This window comes from Vicugna pacos, chromosome 12 (assembly GCF_048564905.1).
Source record: "Vicugna pacos chromosome 12, VicPac4, whole genome shotgun sequence".
In the NCBI taxonomy this organism is placed as follows: domain Eukaryota; kingdom Metazoa; phylum Chordata; class Mammalia; order Artiodactyla; family Camelidae; genus Vicugna; species Vicugna pacos.
Window position 1 is genome coordinate 10,323,247 of NC_132998.1, and position 27,641 is coordinate 10,350,887.

The 27,641-nt window shown below is 39.6% G+C and overlaps 1 protein-coding gene across 4 annotated transcripts; it reads right to left on the reverse strand.

Moving 5' to 3' along the window:
* Nucleotides 1-863: 863 nt before the first annotated feature.
* EIF4B (eukaryotic translation initiation factor 4B) lies at nt 864-27,265 on the reverse strand. Of its 4 annotated transcripts, none has more exons than XM_006203029.4 (15): nt 27,109-27,265; nt 19,810-19,947; nt 18,257-18,465; nt 16,438-16,554; nt 14,379-14,433; nt 13,584-13,718; nt 10,405-10,542; nt 10,126-10,299; nt 7,361-7,589; nt 6,284-6,381; nt 5,002-5,215; nt 4,394-4,449; nt 3,733-3,838; nt 3,320-3,392; nt 864-2,923 (listed from the first exon to the last, which is right to left on the reverse strand). In XM_006203029.4, exons 1-15 carry the CDS (start codon nt 27,119-27,121, stop codon nt 2,843-2,845), a joined length of 1,836 nt encoding a protein of 611 aa, XP_006203091.1. In that variant the 5' UTR covers nt 27,122-27,265; the 3' UTR covers nt 864-2,842. The 4 variants fall into 4 exon arrangements, with proteins under 4 accessions (XP_006203091.1, XP_015093639.1, XP_006203090.1 ...); XM_015238153.3 differs by having other exon boundaries at nt 3,733-3,841; XM_006203028.4 differs by having other exon boundaries at nt 6,269-6,381.
* Nucleotides 27,266-27,641: the final 376 nt, after the last annotated feature.

The window sequence follows — 27,641 nt, forward strand, 5'->3', positions numbered from 1 at the left end:
ATCCAGCCCTCAGCATTACACAGTGAGGGCAGTGGCTTGAAACGAAGGCTTGGAGAATGTGACTGAGGCCGATTCCTGCGGGCGAGCTGCAGTGAGCCTAGCACTGCCTTGGCTGTACAGGCAGCCTGGCAGGAGACTTTCTTTACCCACACGGAAAAGCTTTCGAACCCTCACAGGACAGAGCTTCCCATCCCTCAACAGCATGAAACCCCGTGAGCAGCTGCCGCTGCGGTTGGCCCAGGAAAGCCCCCTCTGTAACTGTGCTCCCACCTCCGTCCATCTCTGCACCACACTTCCTCTTGGCTCCAAGTCCCCCAAGCTGTCCACTGAGGCTTCTGTGGCTTTCTATGCTCCACCCCCTTGTGACCTTAAGGCTTCTCTGCCACTGTTTTAACCTAACCTCTTTCATGCCTTGCAACAATGAACAGCCTGTCCTTAGCTGTTTGGAAAATTCCCACTAAATCTGTGCTGATTAAAATGAGAAAAGCGGCCTCAGCCATAATCCAGACCACCTTGTCAACTGTAACTCCACTCCAGCTGTGCGGTACAGCCTGGGAAAGGAGACTTAGCACCTCTCCAGATCGAAGGGTGGAAGTTTAAGGAGGACATGGGGATTTACCCTGGAGCTACCACTTTATCTGATTAAAATAAAGTGTAGGAAATATTCTCAAATAATATTAAAGGTTAGCACTAGGCAAATATGATGGAAGGGAGCTGATGTAAATTCCTAGGCTTTTAGTCTCAATAAACAGGTTCCTCTTGTAAAACCACCCTCTACTTGCATTTAACAGTATCCAATGGTTAAGACCAATAAAAAAACACTGGGAATGTGGAGTGCATGTCAAAAAACGTCAGCATTAAAATGAACTTTAAAGATCGGATTTATTTGGAGAAAACAAAAAACCCACAACCCAAAGGATGGGATTTTACATCTCAAGACATCTCCCAGGTATTAAGTCTACAGATTACAAATCATTTTCATAGAAGATATTTTTGTACAAATTTTACATGTATTGAGAAGCAGGTCATAAATCCCTGTTTCTGTTTTAACAGGGTGGCAGGGTAAAGGAATGGGGGAAAACCAGCTTTTTTGGATACAACTATTTGGAAGTAGACACGAAGAGGGCAAACCCTACCTTTTCATCATCTATAGCAAATGGTTTAAAAAAATACCCTTTCAACCTTGGGTATCTCTAGAAGCCATTTCCTAGCTACTAGCCAAATCCAAGCCAATTATTTAGTTACTTCACTTGGTGTGTCTATGTCCACTGGGTAAATGATTCATTATGCTCACTGCTGCAGCACTCATAAACCAACACCCTTGCATGGCTGGACAGGGTCTAACCTAGGACTGATGGGAGAAGGGCTTGCAACAAGAGACCAATGTGTCTCTTCTCTGTAGGTACCAATGTTGCCCGTAAGAACACCATCTACTGAGCTGACAGTACAAAGGTGCACGTAATAGCAGGCAAGTAAAGCTATTGTGTTGCAAGAGAAGCCAGGACTTTTGTTAAATTGTTCTCTCCATTATCATTTATTCTCTCAAGAGACACTAAAAACCCCCCCAAACCCCACACACTGGTCTAGGCCACGTTATAAATCCAAACATTGGTGAGGGATTGCAGTGGAGAGAAGGAAACCTGTTTTAAAAAAAGCCCCGAAAGCCCAATCAAGGTTGTTAAGAAAGGCTCCCAATTTAACTGCCCCTCTCTACCCACCCTCGCTCATCACCTAAGACCAGTAATTCTAAAGTTTTTTGAGGTGTGAAAGGGGTCACAGAAGCAGGAATGGATGAAGGAAAGTCAAGACATGAAGGAGCCAAGATGTGCTTGGGAAAAGCAGTGAATCCTCCTTGGACAGCTCCCAGGGGCTGTAGAGAAAGCCTAGGAGATGGAGTGGCTGATCTACCTAAGCAGGAGCTGCCTCTGGGAAGGGACAGGAAAGAATAGCAGGAGGAACATGGGACGATGACAAGAGTCTCAATTTTTAAAGCTTCAAGATTTCAAGAGAATGTGGAGATATTTGAACTTTCAGAAGGGATAGTTTTTAAGAAAGGGTAAAACTAGGACACATAAAAGACACGGGAATTCCCATGACCCCTAAGTGCTTCCTGCTCCAGGAAGTAAACCATTCATGTGTTTACTGGAGGTTATACCATTTTCCCTATTACTGGTGCAAAATAATTCATCAAGCCTCCAAAGCTTCTTTTCAAACCACGATTTCCCCATTTATTTTGGTCACCAAACAGCCCTATTCTTTAGTGGCCCGCAGATTCGCTCAGACCTACCCCCCTGGGGGGTACAAATGAAGGAACTCCCCCTAGGCTGGCCCCAGTGACTCAGAATTGAGTAAGAGGAGGGGCTGGCAGCCTCCTGGAGACTAAAACATCAGAGATTAAACCTACCTAGCCAAGGATGGATAATTTATTCAGTGTTTGAGAATTCATGTATGCCACAATAGGATAGTAAGAATTGAAGGTAGAAACCTCACGTTTTTCCTTACACCTGCCCTACTGCCCAACCAGATTCCAGACACTGTCATTGACATTTTGCTAAATGGAGGCCCCTAGGCACTAATCACAGGCAACTGCATGGGTCATAAAAATGCACCACAACTTTTCCATCAAAAGCTGTAAGTCTCTCTCTCTGGCTACACAGTTCAATACTTTAAAGGCTGCAGCAGCATGCAAAAGAATTTCATTTCATTTTGTTTTTTTAAAAAAAAGTTAAGAAAGGTCTCCAGGAGATGGTGAGTTTTATTTTGTCTTGTCTGGAGAGAGGTTTGATTTGCTCTCGAATGTTCCAGGGTAGAGAGACTAGGAGAAAGCACAGAATGAAGAGGTCTATTCGGTGTAATCTTCTCCCTCATTTTCATCTTCACCATCAATGGAGAGAGCAGCATACTTGCTTGCAGAACTGAACTTCTGTAATAGAAAAGAGCGGTAAGATAATGAAGCCCCTGAATTCTCACCTCAAAAACCGAGGAACAGGAAACTGAAGGTGGTTTTCCAGACCACATCTGCTTGCTTGCTCATTAGCTTTTCCACTGGAGAGTAGCTTGGGAGAGCTGGCCAGAGACATGTTTCTTAGGAAATGCAAACACCACCTTTTATCTTGAAGAAGGGATCACAGTAGTCAAAGGTAGAATCAGGGAAAAAAACAAACAACAACAACAAAAAACAACTAATCTAAGCTTCTTTCAATACTTCTAACAAGCAATTTGATGCTTATTCCCAACCATTCTGTTTGCAGCCCCAAATGTACAAGATTTCAAAGGCAAAAGTGAACTAAGAGAAGTTGAGGGCAAGTCTGACACTCACAGAGGCTGGATTTTCTTCAGCTTTCTTTGGCTCAGGTACAGATCTAGAGTCTTGATCCTTTCTGCCATCTTTCCTGCAGAGAAGTGAACAACTGTAAGAGAGGACTCTCCCAACACCCACAAGCAGTTTTGAGGTACAGAATAGGCACCTTTGGTCAACAGTCCTGGCTATCTGGACATTTCGTAATTTCTAGATTCTCGGAATTGAAACTGACTGTATTGGCTAACTTAACCGGTGCACAGTGCAACATCTGGCAATGCCTGGCAAACCAAGAACTTCTCACTTACAAAGACATGGGTATCTAGCATCAGATAAAAGACTATAAATGGTGAGCGAGTGAGGGAGGGAGAGGGAGGGGGTGGGGAGGGAGAGAGAGGTGAGGGGAGGGAGGCAGAGACAGAGAATGCGCATACCTATCTGACTCCTTCCAGTGGTCTTTGTTCCCTCCATCTCCTGGACCACGGCTGGAGTTCCCACTTTGGCCTTTTGGGACACTCACCCCATCTACTTTATTTTCATCTGCTTGAGCGGAGACGCAAAAAGAAACAAGTCAAATAAAACACTCTCCCTCTCCCAGGTTTCCCCTAAGCTGAAAAAAAGTGTGCCCATAAGTACTGAGGGAAATCAAAACTCCCCCCAATCCAGACTTCCTTCCTAAGCCCTTCTTCCCACGTCCTCGAGATCAGACACACACCGAATGAGCTCCACTAAAAAGTTCCACTGCAGGGCTATGCCATCACAAAAAGCAAAGTGGAAATAAGGACTATGACGCTGTGTGGTGACCTTGGCCTTGCAGATGGTGACATTTCTAATCTGGACTGAGCATGTTGATTTCCTTCCGGTACTTTTTTTCCCTTTCAAAGAAATGTTCTACCAGGAAAGGGCAGGGCACTGATCTTTCTCCAAAGAGGCCACTCCTGCCCTCTATTGGCAAGAAAAGGTAGACAGTCAAAGAAGCTTTAACACAAAATGAGTGCAAAGTAACACTGAAATTCAGTATTTTGTGACTCCTCCATGGAGGCCTTTTAACTTTGGCCTCAATCTAGGTGAAAAACCTATTCTCTCTGGTCTTACCTTTCCTTGCTGGTCCTTCCTCAGATGGTTGAGCTGGAACTACTTTCCCTACACCACTAGAAGAAAAACATGTAATCACATTCATCAGCTATCTTAGGGAAGGAACAGGTAAGAAACTTACAATCATTGTTCAAGTACAGTGTAAGTTTTAGAGATCCAAAAATACATACTCAATGCTGTGAAACTTTAAAATATGTAAAAGACAATAATGAAAGCAATTATTTGAACACCAGGTGTCATGTCCCTTAGAATCATCACAATCAGACCGGGTTAATTTTATCCTTGGTATTTTAAAAATGAGGATCCTAAGGGAAGTGAAGTGACCCCCAAGACCAGACTGCCAAAATGTGGCACTGGTGGGTTCTGATTTATAGTGTTTGCAGACTGAGTCACCAAAGTGATGTCAACCAGCTATCAAAACTCCAGAAAACTGAACTGGCTCTTATGAGCCAGCTCCAGCACATTGTACAATCTGAACCAAGAGCAAAGACAGCAGAACTAATCAGATGCTATCTGAGGCCAGCACTCCACAGGGTGCTTTCCACCATGATAACACAGCACTGAAGAGTCTATAGCCAATCAACTGCTATGTTTCCAAGCTGACTCACCTTGTAGGGGACTGCTGCTCTGTGTCTGAGCTCTGAGATCGAGCAGGAGGGTTAGAACTTCGCTTCACCCAAGCATTCTCCTTTGGTGGAGGGGCTGGCATTACCTTTAGAGGCTGTTCAGGTTTGGGAGGCTTAGAAGTTGGAGACTGACAGTCTTCCTCTTTATTGGGTGTTTCATTTTCTAGAGACTTCTCACTCTCTCTCCTTCGTGCATCTGTGAAGTCAGAACGGGGAAGTCTAAACATCAGGAAAAAAGGCTTACTGTACAACAATCTATTAGGGCCTCAACAGAGTGGAAAATGACCCACACCCAAGTTTCCATCATTCTTCTTAAAAAACAGACCCAATCTGGCTCCCAATAGATAAAATTATCATTAAACCAGTGTTGTCCAAATGTCCTCTGGAGACAATGTTTTATTGATGCAAGACAAATATGAAAAATAATGACACTCCAAGGATAGCCAACTGACCTCTCCTAGGAAGGAGTATTACGGGGGGGGGGGATAGAGCTCAGTTGGTAGAGCACACGCTGAGCATGCAGCAGGTACTTTGAACCAAGTTCCTCCATTTGAGGAAAAAAAAAAAAAGGTATGAGTATTACATGAACGGATTTCATATAACGAAATCACAAACTCTATGAAGCACTGATCAACCGTAATGCAGAGGCTCAACACACACCCCTAACGGTGATACAATCACATTTATGAAAAATAGAGCATATGCATGTTTAAGGGCTTTCAATGTCACCTTAAAATTAGGAGATTTCTTTCTACATTTAAGTGCAAGCTCTTCAGCAGTAGGTATACAAATCAAACCAACCATCATCCTCCTACTTGGCTACAAAAAGGCATTACCATCCTATTACTAAGAGGCTCCTCCAGTATGAAAAATTTCCAGAAAACTACAACACTTGGGTGAATTGCTTAAGTACAAATCAATTTAGACATGGGAGAAGAAAGCCTAAAAATCACTAGGAGAGAGGGGTGTTAACAATAAACAAAATAAAAAACACCCTCCCCCAATGTCAAGACCTAAATAGAGGGACAAACTTAGTAGTCAAGTATACCTTTTAGTGGAAGATTATTAAACAGATCATCTGAATCTCTTCTGGTACCCATTTCTCAGATTGTTCAGAGCAGGAGATAAGAAACTCAGATCAATCTATGCCAACCCAAATAAGAGTCTATAACTAAATAAAAAACGCCCAAGTTTTGGCATAATTTGGTTATGGGTAGGTTATAGAAAAGGGCAGTAATATGATACCCACCCTGGTCTGACTTACTTCTGCCAGATGTGGCTGAGGTCCCAGTCTGTGATGATTCACTTCCTGTCCTTGACCGTTCCCGTTCCTGAGTTTCTTCACTTCGCCAGCTTGGATGTCTGTACAAAAGATGTACAAATGCATTATGTCCCACTCTGTGAAGGCCACCTTGGACCCATGCTAACCCCTCAAGAACCACTTCTCATCAATATTTTATCATGTTTATCTATGGGTGGGTGAATACACTTACCTCTGTGCCTCAAACCACCTGAAAGTGGCAGACATTAAGACACTGGCTCTAAATACAGGTATCACCTGCTTTTTTCTAAGTTTCCTTTATGCCACTTCACTTTCATGAAAAAAGCCTACGTTAGTACCTGCTGCTGCTAACCAAAAGAAATCCGAAGATTTTTGCTTTTACAAAAAAAAAAAAAAAAAAAAAAAAAAAAAAAGTGAAAATAGTGGTTCAGTGTTTGTTTCACAGCAAGCTGTTATCTGTTAGCAAGATGTGTCCTAAAATAACTGGTTCTTCACTTTATGCCATTTCGGCTTATAAAAGGTTTCAGAGGAATGCTCTGCTTTTAGATAGCAGAGAAATCCGTATTTCAGCAGGAGTCAAGTCAGCTAGGGTTAAGAACATTCTCCTGTATAATCTGTAACTCTCCCCTCCCTTACAGGTAGCACAATTCTGCGAGTCGTTAAAAACTGAAAAACTAAGTTTTTCAGAACACTGTTATAGGAGGCTTCCTTCCTATTGGATTCAATGCCACCTTCTAATAATAAACACTCCTTTACTATCCTGAAATAACACATAGATAATATCGCCAACATATATACAAATAAAAGTAAGTGGAAAACAATTCAAGCCCAGGAGGCTTTTTGAAAATTGTGAGGGACAGGCAGCAGCTCTTCTCTGGGTGAAGCTGTCCCACACACTGCAGACCAGCCAGCAGCCCCAGCCCATGCTTAATAAGTGCCAGTAAGTGACAACCAAGAACAGCTACACAAATTTCCCAAGTGCGCCCTCGGAACGTAATTCTCCCAGTTAAGCATCACTGGACGTGAGGATGGGAAACCTGTAACTGAAGACAACCTCACCTCTCCCGAGGCCGTCGTTCCAGCTTTGGCTCATCCAGCTGACGCTGCAATTTCTCCTGCTCCTTCTGGAGCCGCTCTTCCACTTCTCGTTCTCTAGCAGCTGTGTCAACCGGCTTCGCCCCTCCAAAGATGGAGGCTGCTCGACTGGACTGGGAGGTGCTAGCAGAGGAATCATCTTCCTTAGGAGTACTCCGAGGCTTTAGGTTCAGTTTGGGTCTTTGGGGGGGACCTAAGTTAAATAAAACTCTAAGTAATAGTTCAAAATCATCAGAAGCCAATGGCTGAAAGCCAGATTTCCAGACACAGCTCTGATGAAATGCTACTGGGGTCTCTAGGCTAGTGAGTGGCCTAGCCAATCCAGCAAAGACAGGAAGGGAGATTAGGGAATGGGTGGCCCAAAGAACCAAGTCCAATTAATCCTTCCACTACCACATCCATGGTGCAGTTCAGACCGAGGGAAAGACTAAAAAGAATAAAAATGTGAAAGGTAAAGGAATCCTTTATCATGAGAACTATGTATCTGGGGAAAAAACTTTGACGAACTATTGGATGAAGTATCTTGCTAAAAAAGACCTTGTAATAGTACGATGGAGAAGATTCTAGTTCTTATTTTCTGATCTCTGTGTATAATATAAATTTGATGGTGATTCATAGGGTAAAGCATGCAACACAACATCAGAATACAAACTCTAAGGAAGTCTGGATTTTTTCCTGGGTCCAAGCTGTCAGAATATCTCAAAATAAACCCAAGTGCTTCAAGGAAACTGTATCTTCCAAAACCAGTGTTTATCCTAAATATTTTCATACATACAAAAAAGATACAGAAGCTATAAAGGAAGCCTATGTGTACCAACCACCTGGCTTAAGTGGTAAAACCTCACAAAAACTTTCAAAGCTTCTTGAGTATTCTTCCCATGAAAACATGCTTGGCTGTGCTGTTTTCTAACTGCTATGCTGAATTTGGTATTTATCATTCCCATGCGTGCCTTTAACTACATATCTATGCACCTGCAAGCAAAGAAAGTAATGTTCAGAAATATTTAAATTTTCTGTAAGGTTTTAAGTTGGCAGTTTACATAACTTCTAAGATACATTTTTGACCTATATAACTCTGTGAAGGGGCCATTACTTTCACACAGGGTATAACTGGGGTCAGAATGAGTAACTCATTTAAAGTTCCTGCCGGCAATTCAGTGAGAGGCTCAGAGTAAAAAAGAATACAGCATGCTAAGTTCTACAAAACAGATTTATCCATATGAAAGTTGTAAGACTGGCACTGTGTTTGGGGAAGCCAGTGAAGGCTTTGAAAGCTCAGCATGCTCCTGACAGGATAAATGTAGAAGGGAAGGGAGACAACAATGAAGAGGCAGAGCAGTGAAGGCCTTCCTATGTCTGAGGTACAAAGGGCTATCTTTCAGGCCATGAAGATATGAGGTTTTAAAAGGAGGAAAATAACCTAGTAAGATACTGTTCCAGAAAGAGAACTTGGGCCAATGTGAGAACGGAGCGAGGCAGGGAAATGTCAGTAACTTGGGAGTAGCAATGAAGTCAACAGAAGTAGTGGCAGGATTCTGGACAGACAAGGGGGCAAATCTTAAGAGGGAGCCGGGGTTAGGATCACCAGAAAAAAAAAAGGAAAAAAAAAATTCAGGTGTGCAGCTATTAGGGGAGGCAAGAAATGGCATAAGAGGCAAAGATCAGTAGTCAATGAGGACAACATCTGATCCGCTGCTTTTCTCACTAGTAAAATGGAGATGACAGATGTACCTCTACCAGACAGAAGACTTAGGACTAAATACTTTTATGAGCACTCAGCTAACTGTTGGTGCAGAGCAAATGCTTCAAAGTATGTTATCTATCATTTCTAGGTTTCTTGCATGGAAATAAAGGAAATGGATAACAGGAATGCATTTAAGAATGAATTTTAAGTTTTGTTTAAAAAACTGGAAATGGTAAAAATTTTTGTCTGGAGGAGGAGGAGAAGACTTCACTGCATAATTTCAATATGGCTCTGATGACTTTTGTCACCTGTGTTTTATTAGCCATCTATGTCTACCTTCTTTACTCAGGGGATAAGAGGTGATGTATATAGACCTGGCACAAAGTCAGGGCTAAGACAGGGATATTAAAAGGCCAGATATGCTGTCTAAACATAATTAAAGAGAAAAATTCTGAGCCAGATACCTTACTTTTTAAATGACATCACAAAAATCAGAACACAAATGGTGGCCATTTATAATACTTTTTGAGAGGTCATTATTTGTTAACACATGTTTTACATAAATAACACTAGAGGAGTAATTTTATAACAGGTACACTGACATCACACCATTAATGATATCAACTACTTGTTATAATGGCACTGAAATAAGCAACACTTGATTTTTAACCTAGAGTGACAACCAATTATTGGCTATAAGACTGTGTTTCAGTCTCATTTCCTTCACTTGAAAGATGGGCTATAACACTGCCTATTTTAAGTAAGATCATACTGTAAGAATGTCTGGCAAATGTTTTTATCTTTTTTACTTTGTTTATTCAATTAAATTTTAATTGAAAAATCTACATGCTAAGACAGGTGAGAACTAGACTTTGCTTTACTTCCATTATGTCATATTAATCAATGCTCTGTTATGTTCTGATGCATCCTTTACTATGTGCAGATTCTATCTGTGCCCATTTAAGGGGTCTGAAACATAACTGAACAATTTCCAATTAGTTTCTCTGGTGGTATGCTCATCAAGCAAGCAAAAGAAAACAATTACCTCTATCATCACGCCTGTAATCATCCCGAGAGTAATCATCTCTGGAGCTCCATGACCGATCATCTCGTCTGTCATATCTGTCTTCGTAGCGGTCCCCGCCTCCTCTGTAGTCGTCATCCCTACGGTACCCACTACCAAATGCTCTTCTGCCACTGCCTATCCTGGAATCGTAGCCTGTAAATAAATCCCAAGTTGCAATCATCATACTGGAGAGAAGAAAAGGCAAGAAAAGAATTCTTAAAAAGAAAACAATTTAACTTAATTCTGTTCTATAATGACCTCTGTCATAGTCTCTGCTGCCTCGGTCGTCATAGCGATCTCGGCCCCCATAGCGATCCATGTCCCGGCGCGGGCCGTCCCGGTAACTGTCCCGATACCCATCACGGTATCGGTCTGAATCGTAACGATCTCGATACTCTATAGAGAGAAAAGCGACAGGCAACATCATTCCTTTTTCTTTGACACTGTTAGCAGAAAGAAATCCGACAGCCCATTTGGTTAGTTTGGTTTCATGAGTTCATATACACTGCTGTGTCTATTTTACTTGAAAAAAAATAACATTGTACCCAAGGTGGAAGAATTTGTATTGAATTAAAGTTTTCTTGATATTTATTTTAAAAATCTTTTCTGGTGATTCAATAAATGTTGCCAGGCTAACTTAGGAGGGAGTTAGAGAAAAATCCCTCTACAGTAGTCCCTCTTTACTCATGGCTTCGCTTTCCAAAGTTTCAGTTACCTGTGTCAACCACAGTCCAAACATTTTAAATGGAAAATTCCAGATATAAACAATTCTTAAGTTTTAAATTGCATGCTGTTCTGAATAGCATGATGAAATCTTGCACTGTCTGACCTGCTCCAGATGTGAATCATCCCTTTGTTCAGCATATCCATGCCGTACAGTATAGTGCAATAAGACATTTTGAAAGAGACAGAAATCACATTCATATAACTTTTATTACAGCATATTGTTATAACTGTTCTATTTTACTATTAGTCATCACTGTCAATCTCTTAGTATGCCTAACTTATAAATTAAACTTTACCATAGGTGTGTACGTATAGGAAAAAACATAGTATACATAGGGTTCAGTACTGAGGTTTCAGGCTTCCATGGCGGGGGGAGGTCCTGGGAGTGTATCTTCTACAGATAAGGGAGGACTACTGTATATACTATAATGACCATCTAGGATTAAAGACTTAAATATTAAAAAATTAAGCACAAAACACAAGAAAATATAGGTAGAATCTTTTATGCTCAATACCAAAGAAAAACCACTTAAAAAGTTTAGTATGGGAGTACCAAACACATACCACAAATCGAGGCAAACAAAATGAGAAAAATAAATGCAACACATGACAATTGGTTAATTATCTATTACCAGTAACAGAAACTAAAATGGAACATTGTTTGCCACCACCCAAACGGAAAGGTTAAAATAAATGATGTATCTTGCACTGACAAAGTTTAGTGGAATAAGTCAACTCCTACTCTTGTGCTGAGGTTGAAAATAGTATAAATACCCTGAAAGTTGTTTCAGAACTATGTATTCAAAGATTTAAAAATATGTATACCCTCTGGGCCAGCAATTCAATTTCTAGGAATTTATCCTGAGCAAATAGCTGGACATACCATAAAGACAAGTTCAAGAAGGTTCTCTGCAATGTTGTTTATAATACTAAAATCGTTGCATGCTATTTAGCTTCAGCTGACATGTCAGAAACCCAGATTTTTACATGAAGCCACCCCCCAATTTCTAAACATAAATCAACTAATTGAAAAAACGGAAAAACATTCTGAGTTTAATAATTTATGTAAGCAAGCCAAAGAAGGATCCTATTTTTATGATGGCTTCCTTTTAAACAATGATTTCATTTTGCAAAAGACATCATTTTGTCTATATGAACAGACATTCATTAATCCAGTGAAGACAAGCAGCACATTAGCATGCTGTTACTGAGAGTTAGTCAGGAAATACTCAAGTGTTTGCTGAGCTTTTACACTGATCTTTAGCATAATACCTCGACCCCCGCCCCCAACCCCAACATGTCTTTTATGGGCTCAACACCTGGGATGGGTATCACTGCCTTCTTGCTGTAACATGGGATCTCTAACATGTTGTCAGAACTAACCTTGGGGGCCATAACCTAGCCTTACAAATTTGGCAGCTTTGGATAACAGCAGCACACTCACTCTTTCTTGTTATCCATCTTGCTTGCTCTAAATTCAAGGGCTGAGGTGAGAAAATAGTCATGTTCCTTGATTCAAAACAGGACCCCTTGGTCTGAATGTCTGCTTTTCCTTTCAAGAGCCATTTCTTCCTGTTAATAACAGAACCTCTTGCATAAATGCTGAAGTAAAAGAACCTCAGGTAGTTCTCTCCAAGACTTTGTTGGGTCACAAAGACTTTATCTAAAAGTCAGATATAAACCTGACTCCTTCCTTATCCCACATCTCACTAGGTTAAAGAGGACTCTCTTCAAGAATCTCTCACTGATTTCTCCATTATATTTGGTACAGAGCTCATGAGGTGTCTCACAAAATCAAACTGTCTGTGAACTTAGGTTGTTCTTTCCATTTTTTTTTAAAACTTACCAGATATTCCAAACATACAGGAACTACAGAAATGATCTTAACAGACTTATGAACCTATTATTTAGGTTTAGTGGATGTCAACATTTTTCCATGTTTATTTCAGTTTTTAAATCTAAAAGCAGTATGTTATAGACGCAGCTAAAGGATTCCCTCGACCTTCCATCCATAATCATGAGGGTTGTTACATTACCACACACACATCTTTACCACTTATGTATTAATCAACAGTGTATGATACTGTTTTCAAATTTTTACATATTTTTCCTTTTCTCCCTCAACATAGTAGGTTTTGAATTTTATTCCCAACATTACATATTATGCTATCATGTATTCCATTATATGAACAAACTACTCCTTAGTCATTTCTTTATTGAAAAGTAGTTTCTTTCCATTTGAAAAATAAAGGCAGTGTTGAATCTTTCTTTATGTATTTCAATGAAGTTGTACCAGTTTCCCCATAAAAGCTTTACAAAACCTTTGTTGGATTTAGGTGGTGTAAAAGTTGTAATTCTTTCCAACTCCTACCCCGTGACAGTCTATTCTCCTTCTCTAGATTGCATTTTATCTATTTGCCTATTTTTCTCTCCCCTGGTATAATGTTTGACAAAAACAGGATTTTTTGGTTTTGTTTTGTTTACAGCTATATCCTGAGCTTACTTACAACAGTATCTGGTACATGGTAGACATTTAGTATTTTTGAAGTAAACGAACTGTTATTTTAAAAGTCATCTTAAAAAATGTCTACCTACTGTTCCCAGACACTTGCCATCTGCTAATGTAATCAGCTACACTAACACATTTCTTCTATTACAAAACAACCCCCCCAGGAAAACAAAAGAAACTAACTTGATATAAATGAACTTACTGTCTCCAAAGCTATCATCACCTCTTCTAGGTGGGTAGTCATCAAAGCTGTCTGTAGCAGGACGGGCCCTCCAGTCTGTATCTGTTTTGTCAGAATCCCGATTTCTATCTCGGCCAAAAGAACGATCATCCCTGTCTACAGATATATAAATAAAAAAACCACAGGTTAGCTCACAGAAACGTTTGCCCAAATTTCTCACATGCATAGAACCTTCCCTCAGTATACTGTACTTCTGGCTCATACCACAGCGTCATCATGAATTCGCCCCAGGCTTCATTAGTGCACTCTCCATCCAACTCCACCAAGTGATTCCTTTCCTCACATTTCTCCCTACTGGTTTAATGCTTATCTGTCACATCTTCTGCATAGGCCAGGAGCCCCTGGAAGGTACATGAACCAGGCTCCTCTTGTGTCCAGTGTGCCACCAGGTACCTCATCTACTTATTATATATTTAATGTTCATCTAGGTTAATGAAGGTTTCTCAATCTCAACACTACTAACATGTGGGCTACATAATTCTTTGTTGTGGGGGGCTGTCCTATGCATTACAGGACTAGTCCCTGCATTCTTTCTTTTAAATGTCAGTAGCCCTTCCCACAGTTGTGACAACCCAAAATGTCTAACATTGACAACTGTCCCCTGTGAAGCAAAATCATCCTCAGTCGAGAACTACTGCTCCAGATTAAGGGAGATCTCCACTATCTACCTCTATTAAAAATTTCTGGTAAGGGCACCTCTGCTTTGTCATCCTAGGACCATGACAAAACAGGAGACATTCTTAGCAGCTTTCTTACCTTTATCCTGTGCTTGATCAGCAACGTCCACTCGAATTCTCCTGTTACCTAGAGACTGAGAGCATAGGACCATATTAACCAACCTTTTGCCCCATTATGCACAAATCCCATGAGTGACCTTGAACGTCTGGGCATAGCAGAAGCACTGGGGGAAGGAAGATAAAGGAAAAACACTGTAATCTAGCCAACACCACAATTTGTTGGCTAAAGAATCCTTTATAAAAACTTGAATATGAAATAATCCCTTTGAAGTAACATTTAAAAGTTGGACTTAAATGAATGTCAGGTCAACTACCCTTACTATTTTTCAAGTCAAATCTCACAGAATAGACTTAACTTTTTAACCACCAAAGGTAATTTGTCAAGTGTACTAAATTAAAAACAATTTCCATACAATTATCGAAATAAAAAGCATATTTGGGTCCAGAGCAATTGTGCATTCTAACATTCACAGAGCTCCTACTACGCCCTGGCAAAGCTGCACTAAGCATGGGCTCTGTTTATAATCTCAAGTCTTTCACTCAATATTATCTTTGGATAAACCAGTTCTTTCACAATATCCCGATTTGCCTTTCTCTCATCATTATATACATACTTTGAACACGATTAATTCTACTGATTTTTCCTCATTTCATATTAGAATCTACAGTTGAAGAAGGTTAACAATGAATTTTTAGTTAAGAATAGCTGAAATTACATTAAATACCACTATGATGAAATCTCTAAATACCAAGTAATTCCTAAGTCTGGCCATGACAACATTTCACTTAATAGTCAATCCAACAAACTTCAGACAGTAACAATTGTATGGTATTCTTTCTCTTATTCAGACTGAGAAGTTAAAAATTAGTAATGTTAATAAAATCTAAAAAGGAGGGAATATATCTCAGTGGTAGAATGCATGCATAGCATGCATGAAGTCCTGGGTTCAATCCCCAGGACCTCCATTAAAAAAAAAAAAAATCTAAAAATGACCCAAGAAGAAAAACTTTGGAACAACTTTAGGCTTTCATATATTTAACCAAATAAATGAATTTTTATTCCTATTTAACATTTGCTTCAAATTATCCCTGTGGTACTCAATTATGAGACAGGAAAAATATTTTGAGGTGGTGCCTTCAATCATGTCCAATGGTAGATATGGACCACAAAATTATGGCACAAATGGCATTGGAAAGTGCCTTCTCAACAAATAATGAGGAATTTCTGGAATTAAAAGAGCCCCTTTTTCTTTCCAGATATAATTAGTTTGATTTCTAAAGTCACTAGAGATAAATAAGTAGCTCCTGGATTAGAAACTTCCATCACTAACAGGTATCTAAATGCTTCAATATCCAGCTTGGACTCCTACGAATCTATACATCTCACCAATCACTCAAATAACTATTACGATTAGACTTAATTTCCATTTCTTTCTCATGTAGTAACAGCTGAATCTCCTCTCCCTATTGAGTCTCTAGTGTGTCTGGATAGAAAAACATCTATGTACAATGTTAAAAAACAGCAGGACTGAATGTTTACTGTCATTCTCCTGTAAAAAATTCCTGAGTATGTATTACAAATGACATCTTGGTGAGAAATGTTTCTGAACCCTCTTATAATTAAAAATAGAAAAACAAAAAAAGCAGACATCATTACTTCCCTGAAAATGAGATAATACTAAATAACATGACTAAATAAGTACTAAAATAACATGATTTTTATATTTGTCTTGATCTGATCATATTATTTATTATGAAAAAGCATAATCACAGGAGCTGAAGCAGAACTGTGAGTGAACTAATGTGAGATTTTATTAAGGTCTTGGTACAGTGGATTTCTTCACAATTTCCCACCTAAACACCACCCTGAATTATTGGGCCCTGGTGAACTTACTGACGGGAAATGTGACTTGCAAATGTTGAATGTTTAACGTTACATTGATAAATTAATCCAGGCCTTTCTTGGTAGATATTATGGGAATCTGTGAAATAGCTACTGACCCAACCTAAAAAATATCCATTGGATAAACACAAGAGTTGTAACTCCCAGCCCCAAACCCCCTACCCATTTTATTTACCTCTTCATTGAGGCTCAGGGCACTGAGCAAGGAATCCAGGTCCTCAAACTCAGCATAACCAAAACCTTTCAACCTCTCAGGATTGCTGGGCTCACGTGGTAAACGCACTGCACTGATCTGAAGGAGTAAAGAAACAAAAAATGTTTCTCAATTCAATGTTCTTGTTCATTTGTTTTCTTTTTTTGACCACTGTGTATGCAATAGATTCCTCTGAAGAATACAGAAGAACCTGTCTCCAGGAGGAAAACTGATGCACAGGGATGGAAGAGAGACTTTGCTATATACGCCAATAAACCTTTTCAACTCAAACAATAGGCATTTAACCCACAAGTTCAGTGTATTCCTTGTACCCCTGACTTCTGCCTCATTCTACATTTCTAGTTTTTAGTTGTTTTTCAATTAAGAGCAACTGTCTGTTCCACAATTAGTTAATTTCCAATATTTCTCTCTCAGAAATTTACTCCATTTTTGCCCAAGTTTTCTGGGTAGTGTATTTTCTGGCAACCCGACTCACCTGAAAAACATTACTGTCTTCATATATTAATAGCTTTGCTAAGTCAGACATTGGATTGTAAACCCTCACCTACCGTACCCCCTCTGCTGAATTCTGAGATGGTCAACCACTGAATTATATATACTTTTGACTATTTTCTTGCCATTTTTTACACCTGTTCTCCAAACCCTTTCATTTACTTCTTCATTTCTTCAATATTTTTCGTATATTCAAGTTTATCTTCTGTATCACTAACTTGATCTTTTATTCTGGGCTCCTGAAATACAGATTTTGTCACAGTAGCTTCTAAATTCTAGTTTAACTCAACTGATGAGTACAGTAAGGAAAGGAACAAAATAAAAAGAGGAAAGTAGCTACAGACCAATTCTAGAGCATGAAGGTGAAAAGCTGGAACAGGCTAAAGGTTATTCAACATTCTACAACAGAAAGGTCACTAGAAAGGAATTCAAAACAGGTCAGCCTTCTAGATGTACATAATTAAACAGAGATTAAGATTTATAAGTCGTGGTCAAAAATAATCATGAGAAAAGCCAGCTGTAAAAGTTGACTGTAGAGAACAGGATGTAGGGAGTCAAAAAAAACATAGTAAGAGTGAAGGAGAGGGCAGATTCTTAGAAGAAATCTACTTTTTAATGTCTTCTCATTGGCAAAGACTGGAGAAAAACCCCACAGAATTGGAATTACTCATTCTTTCATTTTTAAAGTCCTAAACATTTCTTAATCAAAGTTTAGGAAAAGGACTTCTGAGCATCTCATAATCATTTTCATCTTTCTGGAAACTTCTAGGGTCAGTGTTTCCAAATATCCTGCCTTGGGTTTTTTAAGCAAGTCTATAAACACTGTGAATTCTATTATACGTCAACAGACTGTTAATATAAACTATACATCCACTCAGTCAAATGTATTCATATAAAATATTAAAGGGTATTTTTGCTGTAAGTCTGAGTATCATTAACAGACTGGACGAGTTCAGAGAAACTTTCTTTCCACCTTTCAACATTTAACTGGGTATACCACCTTTAAATTTCTTAGTAAGAAAGGGTGTATGTTTTTGAGAAATTCTCTGTATCAATATGGTATTAATTTTGCTGATAAGACTGGTATTGGATGAGAATATTCTTCACTTAATTATATACCCATTAATTTATACACCTATACACCACTTAATTTATAAATTTATGTATCTCTTAATTATATATCTATTTCTTCCAAGTTTAGACACAACCTCAGAATCTTTCTCAACATAGAAATTCAGAGACAGTCACCTTCCATATCTAGTTAATGGCCTAAAACCCTTACACTTACATTTAACCCTCTAAAGAATTCCTTAATGGAGTCTTCTGTCACATCATAGGGCAGGTTCCCTAGAAAAGCAGTGTAGGGTGGTGATTTGGGAAGACGGCTCCGGTCGATATTGGGTTCCCGAGCAGCCCGTGGAGCAGTGGGCAGGATGGACCGGTCAATTGGAGGTGCCCTATACACGTCGTCATCATTACTATGCCAAGTGGTTGAAACTAGGATAGAAAAGTGGACACAAGAAATTAGAAGAAATTTTCCTCACAGCCACTGTAGAATTAAGAGGATATTTGCTAAGTGCCAAGTATTAAGTAAGCTATATCAGGAAAGAAACAAATAAAAAGCATAGGGGTTCAGCAATAAGGGTACTTTACCAGAAAAATGCTTCTGAAAAGCCATGCATCAGAATAGCCACGCAAGACCCAGTATTTACTGTCTCTTTGTTTCTAAGTATTCCAAGGCCTTTTGAGACCCAGACTTTTGTTAATAGAATCATGATAACTCATTCTTTACGCAGCAAAAGAATGAGAAAATATCAACTACTGTTTATGGAAAGTTACCACATAACAGGAACTTCATATCCATTACATCCCACGTTTTTAATAATCCTGTGAGTTTGTTCCCAACTTTACAGAAAAGGGAACTAAGATTTCAGGAAGGTTCTGTAATTTGCCCAAGGTCACACAGATGGTAAACCAGTGGGATGGTAATCCAAGTAGAGCTAAGATTCAAATCTGGATCCCCTGCATTCCAAACATATTTAACCACTACTAACAACTCACATATTCCTACTTTTTGGCTAGACAAAGTGTTTTCTTCAAGGTTTATCCTCCCCACTTTATTAAAACGCCAGGTATCAACACTTATGGAAGGTATGATCCACATGACATTTCTTATTATGAAAATAGGTCACATAAGAAAAAGTATTCTTCAGTCGGCAATGAAAGCTTTTAGAAAAAAATGATGGGTGATCAGATTTACATCATATTCAATGATTTTTACAGTTCCTGCCTGAACCTGGCTATTCCTTGAAGGCACAGAACTTATCCAAATGATACCCCAATGACTCTTCCCTATTTTCCCACCATAATTCCTATTCCTATTCCTTTCCTTCAGTCTATTTTTGTTTACCCAGGGACAACGTGACTTCATACTAATAGCTCCTAGAACAAATTATTCCTTGACTCTTGCGTATAAACAAACAGCTTATAGATTATATTGCAATATAACTTTATGAAGATATCTTAAGCATAAAATGAAATAATCTATTCCTTGCCTTCCAAATAAGGAAAATAAGGTTTAAAAGGATAGTACCCTGAGAAAAGTCTGTTACTGAAATAGCCACAACTATCACTCAGCTCTCTTGAATCACCAACTTTAGCCCCATCACAAACTCTTATAGCCTAAACCTAAAATTCTATAAAATACATAAACATAAGATTTCAGGCTCTATAAATTGGTAAGTTCCTTCCAAATTACAAATGGAACCATTATTATGGAATAGGTTTTACCTAGAAGATAATGAAAATTCCAAGCATGATGGAAAACAAAAGAAAAATTACCATCTCCTTCCAGGTCATCTGTTTCATCAGCCCAGCTGACAGGTTTGGGGACATAGGTGCTTCCTCCACCAGTCCCTCCATCCTCAGCCAGAAAGTCTGTTAGGGAGATAGTCTTCCCCTTCTTATTCTTCTTTTTCGCTGTTTTAAAAAAGGCAGGAGAAAGATTATTCATCAATACTTGGATATCTTCAGTGTACAATGCACTATTGTTAAACACATTTACAGAGAAAGCAACAATAAAGGCCCATTAAAGGTTTAGATTATGGCACATTTATATGAAAGAATTCCATGCAGATATGGAGAAACCACAATACACTAGCACAGAAAGTTCAATGAGAAGTGAAAAGATAAAAAGTTGCAGAATACATACAATGTGAATCTCTCTTGTTTAAATACACATTATGCTTAGAGTCTAGTAGGATTTTCAAACTATTCTGGGGAATGAAACAGGGGTCGGGGCAACCTTTTATTTTCTACTGTACTCACTTGTTTATCATTTGAAATTTTTAACTTAACAACTATTTCTGTTTAAGACAGGTTACTACATTCATTGCTTCTGGGATACAAATAAAACAAAACCCCTATCCCTAATAACATACTTTATATGACACTTTAGAGAGTTGTTTCATACTTGTAAAATAACCACATGAGGTAGGAATCATTCCTATCAATTTACAGATAAGGAAACCAAGTCTCAGAGAGGTTAAATGACTATCCTTAAGTTACAGGGGTACTAGATGGTGGAGGTAGAACTAAACCCGGGGTTTTAGATACCAAGTCTAGGGCTCTTCCCACAGAAGCCCCAGTCTCTAAGAAGCTTATTAGTTCTATGGCAGGTTATCATAACCAGGGCAAATGCTGTACTCACTGTCATTTGAAAGTGCTGAAATGGTAAGACATATACACAGTTCACTCTCTCTGCCATCTAGGGAAAAAAAGATCTCCTTCCCTACCTTAACATATGAAGATATTATACAAAAGGGAAAACATAAGAAATCCGTAGGAATCAACACATTTAAATGTTTTCCCTGATTATGAAATCTTTAGGAACCTCTAAATGGCTCCACTTAGTGGACTGACCTCAGCTCTTTAACTATCTTGTCCTCAGAACTGCTTCTAAGATGGCACCAATCAGCAGCTTATGCAGAAGAGCTGAAAGGACTACGTAAAGTTCTAGAACTGGTTGCTGAGAGCAGCTACTACATGGTAAGAAAAAAACATGCAGCTTTGTTGTAACAAAGATCAATTTCATGGCTTTTACAATCATGAGTTCCTCCTCCATGTTCCAATTCTCAACACATTTTCAATCCAAGAGGATAAAGGATCTGTAACTTGATGCACCATTTGCTTAACTGAATCAAGGTTGCTTTCTCACGTGGTACCTGCCTTTATTTTAAAATACAATTTTTAGGAAATAAAGACTTGTTTGCTCTCAATATCATGAAACTTCGAGACACAATATGAACCTGAAGTCTCAATGCACATACCAGATGAACTTGGCTACAATTATACAGAGAAAAGATGGTCCTGAATGTGAAGTTTCCATGCTTCTCTCAAGTGACTTAATACTAACCCTGCTCCAAAACGATCACTTATGATCAAGTAGGTTATATTTTGGATCAATTCTATATGCTTCAAAAGAAAGCAGTTATGCAAAGGTTGAGTCCTACAGCACTGATATTGCTTGTAGCTCATATGCAAAGGCCTAGGGGAAATTTTATTAAGTTAATTTGAACAAGACATAACACATAGCTCCGAGATAGAATGCTTATAGTGTACAGGCTATTTCAGTTGTCCAATTCAAAAATAGTGTCTAGGACTAGTATGATGCTAGCTAGAGATCTTTACTTTCATGGGGCTTAACCTAGTATCATCAGCTATACTCAATCATTAATCTGTCTGGTCACTGAGGAAAGTCAGTCCGTACAATGAGATCAAGTTCAACATAATACTAAAACTTTGAGGTAGCTCTTTCCCCTTTATTTTATATATGTATCTAATACCCAAATAGCAGAATCTGGACTCAATCTGCCCTTTGGTCTGATTTTGACTTAAACTGATTTTCTAAATCAGGGTTTCTCAACTTTTATCCTTTGACTCTTGACAAACAAGTCTTATACTCTCCTCTAATGTTATCTGTAATTTCAAAATAATAAATCAAATATGACCAAAACAAACAAAAAACCCCAAAAAACTAAAGCACTGTTTTAGACTGTCTTTTCAAATAACACAGCTCTCTTTCCCCTCAGATTCTGTGACCGCCTCCTCCAAAAACCTCTGGTTGAGAAATCACTTGGATGAGGGAATAGTCTTCATTTAAAGACAGGCTAAAAGTCTTTCACAAGATCCCTAACTTAAGTTTCTTTGACTCTAGCAGCAGCATCGGCTCAATCACAGTATAAGCAAAAGATTTAAAGAAACAAGCCGTTAAAAAGTGAAATTAATAAACCTAAATGTTTGCTCCATTTTATTCCAGTAACTGAGAAACGACGCTATCTAAATCCTCCATGTTCTTTTGCTCCTGCAACATCTAGGTCCATTCCATGTTTAGGATATCAACAATGTTCTCTTCTGTATAACTAAAGTATCATTCAATGCTCTACGGGTATCAATCCTTTGACACAGATGATCAAACCGGTCCAACTCTTATTGAACTTTAAAAAATCTTATGTGACTTGATTAAAGTTAAACCAATCACCTAATAAAACAAACAAAACATATTCCAATTATTTAAGCCCTAATCCACATGGACTAAGAGGGAAAAAAAAAGTCTCCAAAATTTTATTAAATCCTCTGCCTGTTTGCCTCATTACAATCGTAATTTATTGACTAAGTAGTAGATACTAGTGAAGCTCTTTACATACTCAAATAGGTTAAAGAAAAGATCTTAAAATACAAAAACAGGGCATACCCATAAACGGACAAGGCCATAAATGGGAAAGTAAATCCCTAAGTCAGAAACAATAAACAGGGTTGTATGTGTGTATATACACATATATATATATATACACAAACACTGTAACTAATCTGCTTAACTCTTAGTTTCTCAATTTCTGCACCACTGACATTTTAGGCTGAGTAATTCTTTGGGGGAGCAGTGCTGTGCTGTGCACTGTATGTTTAACAGCATCTCCAGGCTCTATCCAGTAGATGTGGGGGGCAGGGGGGGGAACACCAGTGTGACAATCAAAAATGCCTCCATACATTGCCAAATGTCCCCTGCGTGGCTGAGACAAAACTGCCCATGGTTGAGAACCACTGTTCTAAGTGTTGTTTTCACATCAATAAGTGGCCAAACAAAAATGTTAGCCCTATACAAAGTATACTAGCAGAAAAGTGACTGCAATAAACCAAGTCTTTAGGATTGTCAGGCATGTAAAAATACGCTTCCTTTTATTTTTCTCAGAATGTTTTCCTGTTACAATTCCACTGTATTAGTAATAAAAGCAACAACTGACAAATACTGGAGTGATAAAATCTATGGATGGGCGGCTAGTTCTTTAAACAAAACAGAAAACACCTTAAAGTACTTCAAGCAATAAAGCTTATTTCTTGTACAATGCAGCCATCCTTCTGGATAGTTCTTAAACTAGTATCTCCTATTTAGGAAGAGGAATTCAGAGCTCTTAACATTCAGATAAGGCTTTGTCAAAAATTAAGTTTCTTAATTTTAGATCTTGCCAGACTAAGTCACTTATTTTATAGAGTTATCAACTCTTCTGAATGTTTTAGAAACTACAGACTAAGAATGTCAGAAAGTGTCACAAAAACTTGTATAAGATCATAGCAGCATTATTCATAAAAGGCAAAAAACTGGATATAATCCAAGTGCCCACCAACTGATGAATAGATAAGATACAGATGTCGATACAATGGATTTGGCAATAAAAAGGAATGATTACCCATGCATCCTACAATATGGATGAACCCTGAAAACATGCTGAATGAAAGCAGCTAGCCAGCCAACAAAAGTCCACCTACTATAGGTGTTTCTGGAAAGGAATCCTGCCAAGGTGTCCAGAACTAAAAACTAATGTTAAGCAAACGTTTCCTTAAAGAAACAATATTGTATAAATGTAATCCACCCAAATATCAGGGTGCCTAGAACTAGACTAACCCACTGCTGTTTAGAGTCCAGCATGAAAAGAAGCTTCATACAATGCAGTGTCATGACACTGAGAGGCCTCATCCTTTACCGCACTATTGCTGAACACAGTAGGTAATAAAGAGTAAGTCAGAACTAACAAGCTCCATCACCTCCACCCCCACGCTCAGTTGTTACCGGAACTCACTTCTCGGTCTAATTTCTTCATTTTGACACAGTCTGAGGAAAATGCCTCATCTCCTTTTCCTCACGTCTCCACACATCCTCAATTTGATCATTTACATACAAATATACAAAGTAAGTCCCCAATACACATCATGCTGATCACTACAAAAAGTACTTCGAGCTCTTCTATGAGCAGCTATAAAAATTCAAAAATAACTTCTTGCTTTGGGCATTCTCCTACGATTATAAACCACAGCAATATACATTACAAATCTAAGAAACTGACTTTGGTATGTGTACTTATAAATGTACATAAACATGTTTAATCAAAACAAGCACCTGGTTAGAAACAAAACCCTGAAGTCAATTCTTTCCCCCACTATCAGGAAAACAATAAATTCTAGGATGCTTTGAAACTAACACAATGTCGTAGGATATTCCTCTATCTCCAGCCATACATACATAGTATGTGAATTATATACCTCGAGGCTGTTTTTCTCAAGTGATATTATTAAAAATACGATGTTTTACCTTAGTATTTCTACCTGTACTTGTACTTGAATTTTCCTAAGTTTTAGCCTTTGCTTTCTGAATCTGGGTATTTTACTCCCAAAATAACAAACATATGGTAGAGAATGGAATAGGAAAACAGGTAATATGTGAAAGCATATAATGGCAACCATTGAAACTGTTTTTACCTATAAGGGTCAGCATTGTATGAAAACAACCACTGGACATGAGTCCTCTCCCCTTTACAAAAATAATCAAACAAGATGCAACATATATTGTCATTCTGAAAAGTGTTAGGCAAATGAAAGGCCTTGTGTGGGCATAAGTACATTATTTCCAACTTTAAAGCATTTTAGTCTCAAAAAACGTTTAACTTGTATCAAATACATTTGATCCCCTATAGGTAAGAACAGATACAAGACAGCTCTGGGACACTTCCAGCTCTTGAAGGTTAACAATGGGTCACAATGGATACTGGTATCACTGCAAAGAATTTTGGTCTCAAGAAGACTATGAAATTTTATCATGTATTTTCACACACACAAAAATAAGATGTTTTGTTCAACAAGACATCAGTTATCATCAAGAAGTACACTGAGAAAACACTAATTTTTTAGACTCATTAATATAGCCACATCTAGGAATATTGGTCACTCAACAAACTCAATGCAATGGGAAAAGATTCCTAGTGAAGAAATTTGATAAATCCCAAATTTCTCAAGGGCAGACTGTCCCTTATGCATACTACACAAGCTAAAAAGATTTATGGAATGGAATTAGAGGAGATGAGGGCTCCCAAGGGGGTGGAGTAACCATCACTAAGCAAATCCGTTTAATCAGTCTGGATTTCACTCAACTCTAAAATTAAGAATACGATTGCTAACATGTTTTCCACCTCTGAAACTTCTACAGAAGTTAGAGAAAGGGAATATAGGCTTTTCACTAAACGATGACACCAGGCCATCAAGACGGCAAACTCAGGCCAAGTAAGTACTTTACTTTAGATGGAGCTCTGAGGCAGCACCCCAAAATTATGACATGAAGTCAATTTTGTTACTTCCAAGTTGATAATGGAGAAGAGTCAGAAATGTCAAAGATTTCGACCTTAGTCTGCCATCAGCATGTAGTGTGACCTTGAACAAATCATTTCATCTTCCTCAGATGAAGATACCACCATCTGCCCACATTATCTCACAGAACATCAGATGTACACAAAAGTGCTAGGTCAACTGTCAAGTGCTATACTAATGAAAGGTATTATGTTGAAATGCGCCTCAATCCCTTCAACATTTTTCAAAGACATCTCTATGTAATACTAAAGGGAAATTCTTGGTGAGAAATAAGTGTCCAGAGATAAAAGTTGTTCAGTGGATGTTTTGTAGAATGCAGGGTCATACCAGGAAAAAGACTCTCTCTCAAACTAAAATGAATGGTACTAAGTCCATTAGTAATTCAAGTAGACTTGCGTGTTACTGATATTCCCTCCCCCCAAAGTCTAAAAAAGAAACCGACTCCAGCCACTAGCATTTTAGAAGCACCCCCTAGTAGTTGTACAGTTATTTAAAATAAGAAAAAAAAGAGCCCAACATTGGAGCTATCAAAATTTAACCAAAATGGAAGCTGTCAGAGACCTGAACTTGTTCACTACTATAGCTCCAATACCCAGAACAGTGCCTGGCACATGTATAGTTTATGCTCAGTAAAAAGTGTTGACTGAGTAAGAAAAAAGCCTAGAAGGAATCTAGGTCTCCACCCTGGCTTCCTCTCCAACACGTGGGCGAAACACACTGGGTTCCCCACCCCCACCTACCTCTAGTAGATTCAACCTCCAAACCTAACACATTTACCCTTGGAAGAATATAAAGGCCAGGCCACACTCTAAAAGGGGAAGAGCAGAAAGTGGAAGGACTTAAAAGAGAGCAACACAGGCGCGTAAAACCTTCCCATCTGGGCTCTCGCGTGTGCTTTTAAGGCGCGCCCGTCTCCACTACCCTCGTCTCTCCTACAGCGCACGCGCACCACTGCCTTCCCCCCGCCCTCCACCGACTCGCGCTCGCGTTCTAACTGCCCCCCCCTTTATTTCCCTGCCCCCACTCCCGTCCGCAACGGCCTCGCGCCTGTAGACCCGGTCTAGTGTGCACCCGTCCGCGCGCCAACCGCCTCCCTCCTTCCTCCACGCGGGCAAAGTGCTTCACGTCTATGAGAAGGCCTCACGTTTCCCGCGTATCTTTCTGCGCTTCCTCCTCACTCCAACTCAAGCCAGAGTCCACCATTACTCCCCACTCCAACCTCGCGCAGACGGGGTGAAAAGGGTGTGAGGGGGGAGGGGAAAGACACCTTCCCCTCCCCCCAAACATCCCGAGGCGATAACCTAACATGGCTCAGCCGCCAGCCTGCCGCAGCCCTAAAATCCGAAAGGGAGCGGTGCCACCCGCCCGCTGACTCCACAGAATCAGTGGATCAGGTTCCGAGAGTGCCCTGGGAACCTGGTCCTTGGCCGCGCTCGGCCGCTCACTCACCTGAGGCCGCCATGTTGGGAGAGGGAGAGAGAACGCAAAGGACCCGGATGAGGCAGTCACGTGATTATAGCGAGCGCGTCGGGCTAGGAGACGCGAAACTGGGAGGGGGCGGGGAGGTGAGGAGGGACACAGGAGGCGGGGCGGCGCTGTTCTAGGTTCGTAAAGCAGCGCGAGGTGGCGCGACGTCCGACGGGAAGACCTGCGCGACATGTGGCCAAAGGGGTGGAGCCTAGGCTGTCGCGAACGCCCTCACGCTTTACGTAGGGATACGCGCGGACGAGGGGCAGGGTCTGAGCTCGGGGCGGGGTCTCCTGATCCGCAGACTTCCGGCCGGTGGAGTCAGCGGAAGGGGCGGGGCTGCGCTTGCGGATTCCACCTCTCTGGGACCGAACGGAGGCGGGCTGGAACCCAGAATGGGCGTGCCACAATTGGTTATCTGAACGGGAGGATTCTGAGTTTCTTTGTAAATTGCTGTTTGTTAAAGCAGAACAAACCCAATATTTTGCATGAGGACGGTTTTAATTGGGCATGTT

What these genes read in the sequence shown, in the direction of transcription:
- EIF4B (XM_015238152.3), bottom strand. An exon ending in AATTCTTTAGAGGGTTAAAT is followed by an intron (nt 16,555 to 18,256) that starts GTAAGTGTAAGG and finishes TTACTCCTTCAG; the next exon opens with ATCAGTGCAGTGCGTTTACC. An exon ending in CCCTGAGCCTCAATGAAGAG is followed by an intron (nt 14,434 to 16,437) that starts GTAAATAAAATG and finishes CTATGCTCTCAG; the next exon opens with TCTCTAGGTAACAGGAGAAT.